Genomic DNA, 13,635 nt, shown 5'->3' on the forward strand with positions numbered 1-13,635 from the left:
CGTGCATGAACTGTGTCGACTAGCTGAAGCGAGCTACATGCATGAGTAGCAAATGAGCAGTACTAAGTTTATCACTGAAAAGGATATGCACTATATGAACACAGTTAATGATCTGCTGCATCGTGTTCCCTCGAAAAACATAAATTCGAAGCAGTGTAAAACAAATGTTCGTTCCTAGCTACCCGCCTATCATCCATCCAGCATATAAGAAGCTACCCCTGGCACGCTGCTCTCCACGCATAAGCATTTCCTGCCCTCCCTTCCTCTGCATAGCGACACTATCAACTTTTCATTCTCATGAGATGGTGGAAGAAGGCATCAAGAAAGTCCAGGTATTGGGTTAGAAAAAAGGACAGCCAGGAACAGGTCCGTGATTCCGGTAGACATGAGATTTGTTGTCATCCTTATATGGAACCTCGTCGTGATCCTTGTCGTCATCAAGGAAGAGGGAAGGAATGCGAGTTACCTTAAAATTAGTTCGGTAATAGAGGGGATATGCATTAGCTTTGAGGTTTTACGCAGACAAACTAATATCCGCATCTCGGGATAGTTGGCCACATCGAGTCAGCTCGATCACCTAGCTGCAGCCTGCAGATGACATTATTGCAAGCATCAAGTGTCAAGGATGCATCCTCCACGCAGAAGTTCATACCAAAATATATGTATCTAGAAAAATAAAAAATGAATTGTAATTTAGAACCGGGGAAGTGTTATGAATGATCGCTATGCATCGTTGTCTGTTGGTTGGCAGGGCTATGCCTTATACAGTTATACTATTATGCAGTGGCAGATCCAGGAAGACATGAGCAGGGTTGATTGTATAGATGATCTATTGGAATTTTCGTAACTAACTTAATCCCCAGTAACACTAAGACCAATCATAGGCAATTAGACACTTGTACAAATAATGCAAAATAACAGGGGAAAAAGTTCATATAAGCATGTAGCTAGCTAGTAACCATAAGCAACACGCTACGCACCTACACTTGTACAAATGCAAAAATAACAGGGAAAAATGTTCATATAAGTATTATGTAGAGTTTTACAATTTTATTCACCAAAAGGTAGGTACAATATTGGACTGAAAACAAAAGGCAATTATATTAGTTTAAATTAAAACTAATACAAGAAACAGGTTGTTGACACAATATTGCAGTATATATGACATATAGTGATAAACAAAGTGAATAAAAACAAAATTATTGTTAGAATTGTTACAGCAGTAATGGAGAAAATCTTGCGTCCCCAGGCAGAACCATGAGTTACTTATTAGTCAGATCATTAGTTTCATAAATAGTGGCAGATCTCTGAACTTCTTTGCTCTACTACACCATTGATTGGCATATAATGAATTTCGTGACTAAGAAATAGAAATTCCGGCAAGCACATATGCAGATCTGGAAATGGGTTTTGTCTTGACGTTTCGCGAACTTTGTTAGTAACAGAGGCTGAGAAGATTTTTCAATTGATGGCTTCATGCATCTTTGGAACCGGAGCCACCAGCAGATTGAACCGCAAATTCAAGCCATTAATTTTGAAGTTATAAGAGCTGCAAACATTCTGGAAATGGTGAAGGTTTCTTTTCCATTTTTACAAAACAAATAACTCATGAACTATTTTCTGGCAAGATTTATTCATCATTAAGTACAGACACAATGGGTATAACCAACCTGGCTTTCATATATAAGATAATATAACTCCGTACACAATGGGTATACGAACATTCAGTATTTCTGAATGCACTACTACAGCAAATTTTGCACAGGGAATGAACCTGCTAATGATTAATAGGCTGCAGTCATATATTTGCAGTAAATACTTCTAATCAGTTTCCCTTCAGCACCGTCACTTCAAAGCACAGGTCATCCTCCACCAAGTGTCAACTACCACATTAATCGCTTTCACCTATCCAAAGCCACAATTCCGGACCCTAATATAATGGCTGTGTCAACTGATACATTGCACTGCAGACCACCTTTCTTAATTACTCCCTCCGTCCCAAATTATTAGCCGTTTTGGCTTTTCTAAATTTATAGATTTTACTATGCACCTAGACATAATAGATATGTAGATGCATAGAAAAAATTATGAATCTAGAAAAGCTAAAATGACTAATAATTTAGGACGGAGGGAGTACTGACTTAACTACATGAGTTCTGTGGCAGTCGTTGTAAGCTTTACATGCATGATTCTGCCAGTGTTTTTGCCAAAAGGCTGATGGTTTTTTCTTTATAATTATATTGAATAGCCGATGCCATTTAGGCCCTGAGCTAGTGAGGCAATTCTTGAGAGTTACTCCCCTCGTCCCATGAAGAGCGCAATTCTGTGTTTGAAAAAAAATCCCATAAAGAGTGCAATCCTATGAATTGGATCTCAAATACCTGCCTAATTAAGTGGTCAGATTTGATTTGCATGCCAAAGCTAACTGCACATGGTCAACAAATGAGGGCAAGAGAGTCTTTTCACGCCACCGCTAATCTGTCTAGAAAAGACTAGAATTGCATTCTTCATGGGACGGAGGGAGTATTTATCAAGTGGCTGATGCGTTTTCTTAGAAATGCTTGTTAGATATTATTGGTTCCTAGTATGTTTTCCCTCTTGGGGAGACCACCAAATAAATAAATCTAGAAAACCCTTGGGCACTTGATAAGAAATTGTGGAGAAGAACAATAACCCTTAACCATTTGAAAAGAATATTCAAACATAAAGTTTTAATATCATTACAGCTGATTATACATGAAATCTTGCAGGAACCAGTAGGCAAAACATCCGTTATTTCTATTGGAGAGATGCAGCACGCACAATATTCATGTTTCTACTGGAGACATGACACGTACTAGTATACCACAAAAATAAAGCAGATAATGTCAGTTAGGATGTAAGTTCCACTTGCTATGGGTCACTGGGCCGACTTGAACTTGCTAAAATGAACTAAAACGGCATGCCGTGTATATCATATTTTTTAGGAAAAAAAAAGAAAGACATTCTGTTATTTGTTTGAAACTTGTATCTCACCAGTTCTTTTTTTTTCGAACAATGTATCCCACCAGTTCTCATATCTGGCTACAATTCTGCAGTTTCATTTATCAGTTACTAGGGCACAATCAAGTTACCATCAAATACAAATAATGCGATAGTAACATGAAAAATTGTTTTGATACTAGTCTCTTATTAACATTGTGCATGCTCTGTCCATATATATATATATAGGCATTCAAGCCTATAAAATTTGTACATAAATGTTAGCATTTCTGATATTTCACTTGCAACCGTTACCAGGACATGCCCGTGCATGCGTGATTTATGGGGCTTTAATTAGGGACATATCAGTCTTTTACATGCAAGCCTAATCTGTCTTGAAAATCTTATATATAGAGGGAGTACACTAAAGGATTTTCTTAGAAACATGGAAAGTACAAAACAACCAATTCTATGCTCCTATAAATTTTCTAGAAGAACAGATGCTCTGACCTACCGAGCTATCACACGACCCACCAAATCTTAAACAAGAGCAGTTTTTGCTTTTGAAATGACATGAACCATATCCAACAATCATGTTGAGCTATTGGAATAGGACACGTCAGGAATGAGAAAACTACGAGTTTGCTGCACTTTAGCAGGCAGATCCACAGAGTTCACACTTGTGGAAACTTCCTGCCTTCGAGGATTTGCCGATGTGGAGATGGATTAGTGTATCTCCAGAATTGCAGAGGACTCTCAAGTTCTTAATGTCAGCACTATCGTCAATCTTGGAGGATTCGTCTAATATCCAGAGACAATTTCTCACCAAAAATAGGGTTAATAGAATAAGAAACATTGAAAACAAGTAATATGCTAGCATAGAGGAGGCTTGATCTGGGGCATGGGGTCTAGTCCAACAAAGGGACCATTCCAAGCTATAGCTTCCAAGTAGCGCAGATAGGATGTACTGGAACAAATTCTTTGAGAGGTACCAAAAAATCAAGCAGTCATCAGAGCATTCAAAAATGAATTGAGGTTCTTTTCAGCTACCATATCACAAATCAGTAAACCCAGATCGGGTACAAAGAAGAAAGAAATGAAGATGCAGTAAACTGAAACAAAAGGTAGAGTCATGCTTCAGATTGCAGTTCAGAGTTCAGACCAAGGCCAAAATGGAGTTCAGATTCAGAGTCTGGATGAATACCTGGAGGCGGAGATGTGCAACGCCCAGCCTGTTCCTGCGGCGAGACGACGAGCAGAGCAGCCATCCCACCGCGGCGGCGCCGCCTCACCGAAGTGTATTGTGTGGGTGGGTGGCGTGGCGCTCCCTCGCCGTCTCAGGCCAGCCGGCGCTGCTGCGGCAGAGGAGCCAGGGCCTCGAGCGTCCCGGGCGCTTGGCCGGAGACAGAAGCTGGGGCGAGAGTCTGAGGGAGGCGAAACCAGATGCTTGGCAGCGGGGCTCGCGGAGGTCGGCGGCGGCCGAGCAACCTCGCTGGGGGCCCTGTCTCCGGCCCAGGATATTTGCACAATAACCTCCTGTTATTTTCAAACAGGGGTATATGAAATATTTGGATCCAAATATTTTCATATAGCCCCCAATTTGGATAGAAATTAAAAATAATCAAATTGCCCCCTGCTTTCGCTTCTCCCTCCCCCTCGCCGGTTCCTTCCCCGGCCCTCACGCCGTCGCCGCCGCCGGCTTCCGTCCCGGCCGTAGGCGCGAAGCTCCACCCCACTCACCACCCCGCTCAGACCATAGAAACAGGGTTCCTTTTGCTTCCTCTCAGAGCACAGCGCCAGCCTCTTGCACACAGCCACCCAGAGTTGCGAGAGGAAGACGAAGGAGACTGCCTTGAGAACGAGATCGCTGCCTCCGCCATCCAGTAGATTTCCTCCAGCGATTGACATCGCCGCTTGTCTCTGCAGCGAGCGATGTCCTCCAGTTTCTGTTGTGCTTGTGCTACGATGTGTTGACTGCAGATCGGTAGTTGAGCTGATGAACATCGCAAGTATTTTCTGTCAAACCTAGACATGATTGATTTAACATTTTCTGTTGTGCTTGTGCAGTTGTGCTACGATGACAGTCATGCTGTCTGAAGTGAAAAGGCCATTCGTTCTGGACTCTGTAGCTACACTGCTACAATGCAGAGGTATTTGGGATTTTACAGCTATTGGCAGCAACGTATGTTCTTTGACAGTAACATAAAGAAAATCAAGAAGTCACCACTCACCACTCACCAGCACATTGTGGCATTTCAAATGCGTTGCGACTAGTTTCAACTACCATCTCACAAACCAGTGGAACTAGATTGGCTGAAAAGAACTGAAGGCAGGGTAAATTGCTGAACTTCTTGAGGCAGCCATTGCTGCTGAGTGCAGAACGGAGCAGCTTGGACTGAGACTTCTTCCTTGCCGGCCCTTCCCTTCTTCAGTCATCGACGTCAATGCAAAAAAAAAAATGGCAGCAAAAAATTGGCAGCAGATCATCATACTTTCTGTAAATCTTGAATGCATATTCAGTTAACTGCACAAGTGCACATTTGTCATTTTTGAAAGTTGGAACTTAAGATTTCGTATAATGCAGGGCAGCTAGTACTGAAATTAATCCGTGCATGATCCCAGACTCATATATGGCTGGTGCTCTTGAAGCTCCACACCGTACAAATGTACATGCGACTCAAAACTCATGGTCATGATATGAAGATTGATAAAAGGATTTGCTGGGTTATAAGTGCCACTAATTTTAAGCTTATAAGTGCGGCAAACTTTATGAAATGGTACAGTGTTATCCATAGGTACAAATGGGCCATGCTTTCTCTGAATGCAATCTTTAAGGGATCCAATATGAAGCAACTTTGAACCAAAAAAGCCGCAGATCGATTCTCTTCTATAACTATTTGTCAAGCAACCAGCCAAGACAAGGTTGTCACTGGTGAAAGATATATCTTGGGGATCTGAGAGCGTAGTACATGAACATAGTAGGCTCATGTGACTCACTATATTTAACTCAGTAAGTCCATGAAAAGGTGTCCACAAAAGAATATGGTCACATATGAGGGGAAACTGAGAAGGTAACTAGATTAATTAGTAACTATCTTTAATTTGTTTATGAAGGAAGTGTGAGCTATCAATAAACCACAAGTATAGATTCTCCCACCAACCATTCATCCATACACATCCAGTACGTGAAAGCACGGATGCCCTTTATTTAGTTACACCCTCGAGGCACATCCGGCCAGTTCTCACTTTGCTCCTCACCACCAGAGGCAGAGCAACATGCAACCGCTGATGAAACTACATCATGATACTAGAAGAACAGAGGGAGAGGGATGATTCATTGGAGAATGCATATTTTGTGTCGAGGATAGGATGCATCGAGAATAGAGAAGCTAGAAGCTTGAAGAACCATGGCATCTTACAGACTTGAAGTCCTAGAGATCTACCATTATGTTCTTTGGGTTACATGCTTGCTTGCAGCAAATTATTTGTGCCATTTCCACGCACCAGCGTTGAATTTACTTTAGTGCTTCTTTATGCGTTGCAACTTGACACATTATTAGTAGCATCTTGTAGCAGCTGTTGGATCATCTCTTATAAAAAATAGAGGGTATGTAGATATCAAGGTTATACGTGATGACCATTGATGGGATTCATTGAGAGAAAAAAAAAGGCTAAAAGGACCATGAAATATAAGGTATATATTAGAGACATGGAGACTGTTGCCCGGAATGATGGTGGTGCAATTGCAGGTAGTAACAAACCAAAAGGGAAGAGAATAAGATGCGATTTCTGGTGGTAACAATAACAAAAAAAATGCCTGCTGTCTTTTCTAGTTTTCTGACGAATTTTGAAAATCTTAGACTCCTCACAGTGCAAAATGAAATTAATAATAAAGGCCAAGACTAGCAAACTCTATAGGACGATTTCAGTGTACGTTCACACGTGCAAGTCTACCATTGTAGGTAGCAATAATATGAAAGATTGGTCAACTTTTATATTTCAGTTGTTGCACCATTCCAATAATATTATAAAAGCTTCCGTAAAACTTAGAAACGAAAATAATATGAATTCGAAATAACCTTATATCTTTATTAGTAGGTCATGATGCAACCAATCTGTCACTCATCTGGGATATAGCGAGGTATACTTGCTCTTGGGCATCCTGCCGCATCCATTCCCTATTTTATTTCTTCCCTTGGTACTAGTCATAATATTGCATCAACATTCATAGACTTAATGAAGAGATAGTGTTGAGATATTTGAATGGGCGCACCAGGAAAGTAAAAGAAAGGGCACTTGTCTGAACATTAGTAAGCGTCTATACATAGAAGCGTTGGCTCAGTCTTTACTTGGCATCCATGCATGTCCCTTCCATTTCTTCGGACCCCAACCAGTTTATCCTATGTTCTAGACTAACCCTGCAGGTCATTTTGCTAAATGTGCCGCCTCATGGTCTTGTTTAGGTGCTAGATTGAGACACAGCACACCATGATCAGCTTCTGGTATATATCAACACCTATGCAAACAGAGGGGATTTTGCTGACGTCCTACCAATCGCTTGTCCAGAAAGAGTACCCAATCTTTCAAGTACTTCTACGTACAGTCTGATACTAGAAGAACAGAGGGAGATGGATGATTCATTGGAGAATGCATATTTTGTGTCAAGGATAGTAGAATAGAGAAGCTTGAAGAACCATGGCATCTTACGGACTTGAAGTCCTAGAGACCTACCATTCCATGGGTAACAAGCTTGCTTGCAGCAAATTGTCTGTGCCATTGCTTCCACACACCGACGTTTAATGTGAACGTTGAATAGTATATTCCATAGCATTTGCTTTAGTACCCTTCTCTATAATTCCCAAATTGACACATTAGTAGCAGCTATTGCATCATCTTTTTATAAAAACTAATAGATGGTAGATATTAAGGTTATACGCGATGATGATTGATGGGATGCATTGAGAAAGAAGAGGCCAAACAGATGATGAAATATAAGGCATGTTAGAGACATGGATGCTGTTGTTGGGCATGATGGCAGCTCAATTTCCAGTACTAACAAACCAAAAGGGAAGAGAAGATGCAATTTCCGGTGGTAACAATAACAAAAAATGTCTGCCATCATGTTTATGTTTTGATGGCTCTATGATGAATTTTCAAAGTTTTCGACTCTTCTTAGTTCAATGAGAAATTAATATTCAAAACTCGACCTGGGGGGGGGGGGGACCTCGAGCATTGGATAAGAGAAGATCTCTCACGGAGACCGAGAAAACCGCCGAACCCCTGACCAAGGCAAGCAATCTATATATATAGAACTATTTGAGTGAAAATCCACAAGTGCAAGTCCACCATTATGTAGCATTAATATGAAAAATTGTTCAACCTTTACATTTCAATTGTATCATTCCAACAACATTATAAAGCTTTCTTAAAACTTTGAAATGAGAATAATATGAATTCATAACAATCTTATATCATTAGTACCCAGGACATGATCAACCAACCTATCACCCATTGGGCATATATATATAGCAAAGCACTTGCCCTTGGCATTCTGGAGCATCCATTTTCTAGTTTCTTCCGATCCCTTAGTGTTGTTAATGTTGCATCAACATTCATGGAGTTAACAGTGAGTGTTGAGATATTGGAAATGGAGGCATCAGGAAAGAAAAAGAAAGGATCTTAATTGATTTATCTGAACAGTAAAAGGTGTCTATAGAAGTGTTAGCTCATTCTCTACTTGGCATCCATGCACGCCATACTCATCAACTTCTAGTTGCAACTTCTAGGCAATCTTCTCGAGGAGATTTGGCTGGCGTACTATCAATCGCTTAATTGTCCAAAAAGGGTACCCAATCTTTCAAGTGCTTCTACTGTAATAGCTCACCAATCTAACACACTTTTTCTGCTGTTCCCTCAAGAAACGTAATAATTTCGAAGCGGTGTTATAAACTTAATAGTAAAACAAATGCTCCTAACTACCTGCTGCCTATCATCCATCCTACATATAGGAGCAACCCTTGGCACGCTGCTCTCCACGCATAAACATTTCCTGCCCTCCCTTCCTCTGCATAGCGACACTATCAACTCTCATGAGATGGTGGAAGAAGGCTGAGAAAATTCATCTGCCTAAAAACCATCAAGAAAGTCCAGGTATTGAGATGGGATGCGCCCGGAAAGAAAAGAGGAGATCCAGGGATCCTGTGTTTCCATTAGACATGATTTGTTGTCATCGTTATGTGGAACCTCGCCTCTTGGCACATCGTGATCCTTGACAATCCAGGGAAGCAATGCAGAGTTACCTCAAAATTAGTTCCTTAACAGAGGGGATGCATTAGCTTGGAGGTTTTACACAGACAACTGATATGCTTGTCTCGGGATAGTTGGCCATATCGAGTCAGCTCGATCACCCTGCAGCCTGCAGATGACATTTTGGAAGCATCAAGTGTCTATGCTTTTTCTCTGTGGCATCACCCTAGTTATTATGCCAGCATCAGGGTTCAACTCATGCTATTTGTATCAAGTCCAGATTTATTTGCTAATTGCTGAGATCAAGTGACTCCCGGAAGACTAGCGTTGAAAGCTACAGTTATACATATACATGTGTTCCGATCCATAAAAAAAGAAAGCATGCGGATATATTAGACATCGTTCATAAATCAATGTGCCACCAACTGATATACTCCCCCTAGTCACAAATTAGTGAAATTTTAGGATTGTCTAAAGTTAATTATTCCAAACTTGGACTGCATATTACTTTTTACATGTCGCGAGCTTCAGTATTTGGAACTGACACGAGTACATATTTGTTTTGAAAAACAGTTTTATAAAGTATGCATTTGCTATATCTTGTAGATATAATTACAATAAAAAGTAGTAGCATAACAATTAATTGTCGACAACACAATAAATCCAAAGTACTAATAGACAAAAATTTACTGGAGCACAACACTCCAACCAAGCTATCGCACGTCCAACATATATAGCAAGCACTTTCCCCTTTTCAACCATTTCCTGCCTCCTTCCATTGGTACACATAGAGCAGCACAATGCAAGTTCCAAGGGGTCAGAAGGGAGAAGAGTGACAGAATGCTCACCAACAACGATGATGAGGTATTTGGAATGGGGTGCATCACAAAGGAAAACGGTACTAGGCTGGATGGTGTCCAATCCCAAACATTGGAAAATCGGAGCAAACGCGTTTGGATGAGCTCTAATATCCCACATACAGTTAATCAAAGAACTAATCAATGCCAACCGTGATGGAGGACTTGGTTTGGCAAGGTATGGCGTGCACCATATCTTCACCATCCCCTTTCAGTTCTTCATCTCCTTGGTGGCCGCCATGGATCGAGTTGCATCGGGCGAGTTGAAATGGAAGAAGAGGACCGCGTTGTCATCTAGGCCGCAGGCTCGTTCCTTGGCCCGTGCACAATTCTTCCATATCCTTATTTCCTTCCATGCTCTGTCAGTCAATGCATGTCAAACACTCGTTGGCACTTAAGTTTCTCTCCAAATTTGGCCTCCAAATAATCAGTATTTTTTTCTGGTGAAAAAACCTATATTATAAGTTATAACCCGTGTAAAAAGTAAAAACATATATGCTATCTGATGTCTAGTTATGTAGAAAATGATCTAGCTAGACTAGTGTTGAGACGTAGTATGACGCATCTAGTAGCCTGTTAACCTGAAAATGACATCGAGTTGATAGAACCGCCTGATAATGGTCTAGTTAACGTGAAGCTGTCTAGTATAGACTCCAGTAGTTGAGATTTATCCGGTAGCGTACACGCCGTTGGCCGTCCTTCTCGCTTTCTCAATCCTCACGGGCAGCTGCTGATAAAGCCCACGGCAACCGGATCACGGCGATCTGGCCATGCATGCAAGGATATGTGGGCCATACACTTGGCTGGTACACGTGTCACAGCAAGCAGCGAGATAGGATCGTAGGAAGCAACGAGATCCTACACACGCGTGCATGGCTTCATGCATCACCCATCAACATTCAAGGGATGAAACTTATTTTGATCCAAGCTAAGGCCTTGTGGTCAACATATTTTAGTTCTGACAATCGATATCTCTCTGAATATTTTAACTTAGCTTTTGAAAATGGCATGTCTGGATTCTTCTTCAATACAAGCATTTGAAAAATGTTACAGTACTACTATAATTTGAATGTGTTTAATTTTAATGCTATTAATTCGTAGTCAAATTAGTGTCTTACCGACTGTGTCGGCATATAAAACGGCGACATTTTGAAGTCTAAAGGGGGTAGCTCGGAAATGAGTGTGCTAGCTAGTAGGAGGAATTTTACATGAATTGCTCACAAGTCGTTTTTCATGTCAGATTAAGAAATAAAGAAACCCAGCATTGCAAGTTCTTGTATACACGAGTCGCACAGCTCAACATTTCTCATATAGTTTAGCCTTCCAACATCCTCTATCAGAGCAACACTTAATAATAGGTATACATCTCAGTTATCATTATCATCATCATCATCATCATCATCATCATCGGAATCCAGCATGTTTGTAGAATGACAATTATGTATGAATTAATCCATCTAAAAAGCTTGTATACTAAAACCGATCGGGATCATCATCGTCGGGCTAGCAGTTGTTGACCCTGGCCTCATTGGCGCCGTCGCCGAAGCACCTCTTCCAGAACCAGTGACGGCGCCAGACCCTGTCCACCATCTCGTCGATGGGCACGCCCTTGGTCTCCGGCAGGAAGACGAGCACGAAGGCCCCCATGACGACGATCCACGCGGCGAAGAAGAAGAAGATGAAGGCCCTCATGGAGCACATCATGGACAGGAACGCCTGCGCGATGAGGAAGGTGAAGAGCATGTTGGAGCTGACGGCGATGGAGAACCCCGCCGTGCGCGTCTCCAGCGGGAACGTCTCCGACGGGATGAGCCACCCCAGCGGGCCCCACGACCACGCGAAGCTCGACACGTAGACGCAGATGAGGACGACGATGGCCACCGCCCACGCGCTGCTCGGGCTGCCGTCGGCCCTCACGTGCGCCAGCATGATCCCGCCGACGGCCGTCTGCGCGACGAGCATCTGCGCGCACGCCTCCAGGAGGAGCTTCCGGCGGCCGACCTTGTCGACGAGGACGATGGAGACGATGGTGGAGGCGACGTTGACGCAGCCGGTGACGACGGCGGAGAGGAGGGAGCCGTCGGCCTCGAAGCCCATGGTCTGGAACAGCACCGGCGCGTAGAACATGATGGCGTTGATGCCCGTGAACTGCTGGAACACCTGCATGGCGACCGCGATCACCAGCGGCGGGCGGCTCTCCGGGCGGAGCAGCCGGCGATAGGGCCTCTCCTCCGCGTTGAGCGCGGCGGCCGTGTCGCACGCGGCCCGGATCTCGTCGAACTCGTCGTCCACGTCCGCGGTGCCCCGGATCTTCTCCAGCGTCCGCCGGCCCTCCTCGGCGCGCCTGCGCTCGACGAGGCTCGTCGGGGTCTCGGTAATGGCAAGCGAGCCGAGGAACAGCACCGCCGCGGGCGCCGCGGCGCCGCCGAGCGAGTAGCGCCAGCCGTCCGGGTGGAAGGCGGACGCGAAGTAGTTGACGACGCTGGCGATCAGGATCCCGACGGTGACGTTGAGCTGGAAGAGGATGTTGAGCGCGCCGCGGATGTGCGCGGGCGCGATCTCGGAGAGGAAGAGCGGGGCCGCCTGGTTGCCGAAGCCGACACCGACGCCGAGGCAGACGCGGCCGACGATGAGCATGGCGAGCCCCGTGGCGCCGGCGCAGAGCGCGCTGCCGGCGAGGAAGAGGGCGGCGGCCGCCTGCATGGTGCGCCGGCGGCCGAGGCGCGTGCACGCCCGCGACGCCGCGAAGCTGGCCGCCAGCGCCGCCAGGTACAGCGACGACGTGAAGAGCTGCAGCCGCTGGTCGTCGAACTTGCAGTAGTTGTTCTCCCGCGCGCGGTGCTTCCGCGCGTGCACCGCGGGGAAGAAGCGCGCCAGGAAGCCGTCCATGGCCGTCACGCCCCCGGAGATGCCGATGTCGTAGCCGAACATGAGGCCGCTGGTGGCGGCGACGATGCCGCAGATCCAGACGTACCAGGTGATCTTGCCCCTGAACTCCCGGCGGCCGGCGGCGGCGGCGGCGCCGGGCTTGGAGACGGCGAAACCCCTGGCCATTCCTCCGATCCTCGCGCGTGCAAGAAGCAGCTAGCTCGGCCGGGACAGTGGAGTGGAGATCAGAGTACTACGCGGTGGAGATGGAGGGAGAGGCAGGCTGCTTAAATAGAGGGAGGGAGGAGTGGAGAGCGGTGGATAAGGCGGTTCATCGGGGGGTTTGATTTGTTGAACGGATAAAGGAGAATTGGGAGTTAGTTGTTTCCGGTACTGAAGATCCGTGGACCAAGGCTGACGTGTATGGCCTACGAAGGTTTGACCAGCAGTTGTTCTAACAAAAATAAAACATCTCAAGGAAAGGTAATTAAATATTTTAGAAATGCTTTACATGGTATATGTAGTAACATCTGTATTGTGTTTCTAATATGTTTATGCTTTTCTATTTGTTGAAATTATAGTTCAAACTAGCATGATTGTTAAAACTGAGGTATAATTTGAATTGGAGTGGGTACGCAACTAAATGAGTGTCGATGCAGTTTTATTAAACCGGGAGGGGAAGTTTTCTTATATAAAACTGAGA

The 13,635-nt window shown here is 44.2% G+C and overlaps 1 protein-coding gene across 1 annotated transcript; it reads right to left on the bottom strand.

The window, feature by feature from the left end:
- Positions 1-11,406: 11,406 nt before the first annotated feature.
- Positions 11,407-13,263, bottom strand: LOC112882108 (sugar transport protein 8-like). Its single transcript, XM_025947101.1, has one exon. The coding sequence runs from the start codon at positions 13,116-13,118 to the stop codon at positions 11,568-11,570; it is 1,551 nt and encodes a 516-aa protein (XP_025802886.1). The 5' UTR covers positions 13,119-13,263; the 3' UTR covers positions 11,407-11,567.
- Between the last annotated feature and the right edge of the window lie 372 nt (positions 13,264-13,635).

This window comes from Panicum hallii, chromosome 2 (assembly GCF_002211085.1).
Source record: "Panicum hallii strain FIL2 chromosome 2, PHallii_v3.1, whole genome shotgun sequence".
Lineage (NCBI taxonomy): Eukaryota > Viridiplantae > Streptophyta > Magnoliopsida > Poales > Poaceae > Panicum > Panicum hallii.

Bases quoted from the DNA above. Each gene is read 5' to 3' on its own strand.
- LOC112882108 (XM_025947101.1), bottom strand. From the start codon at position 13,118: ATGGCCAGGGGTTTCGCCGTCTCCAAGCCCGGCGCCGCCGCCGCCGCC.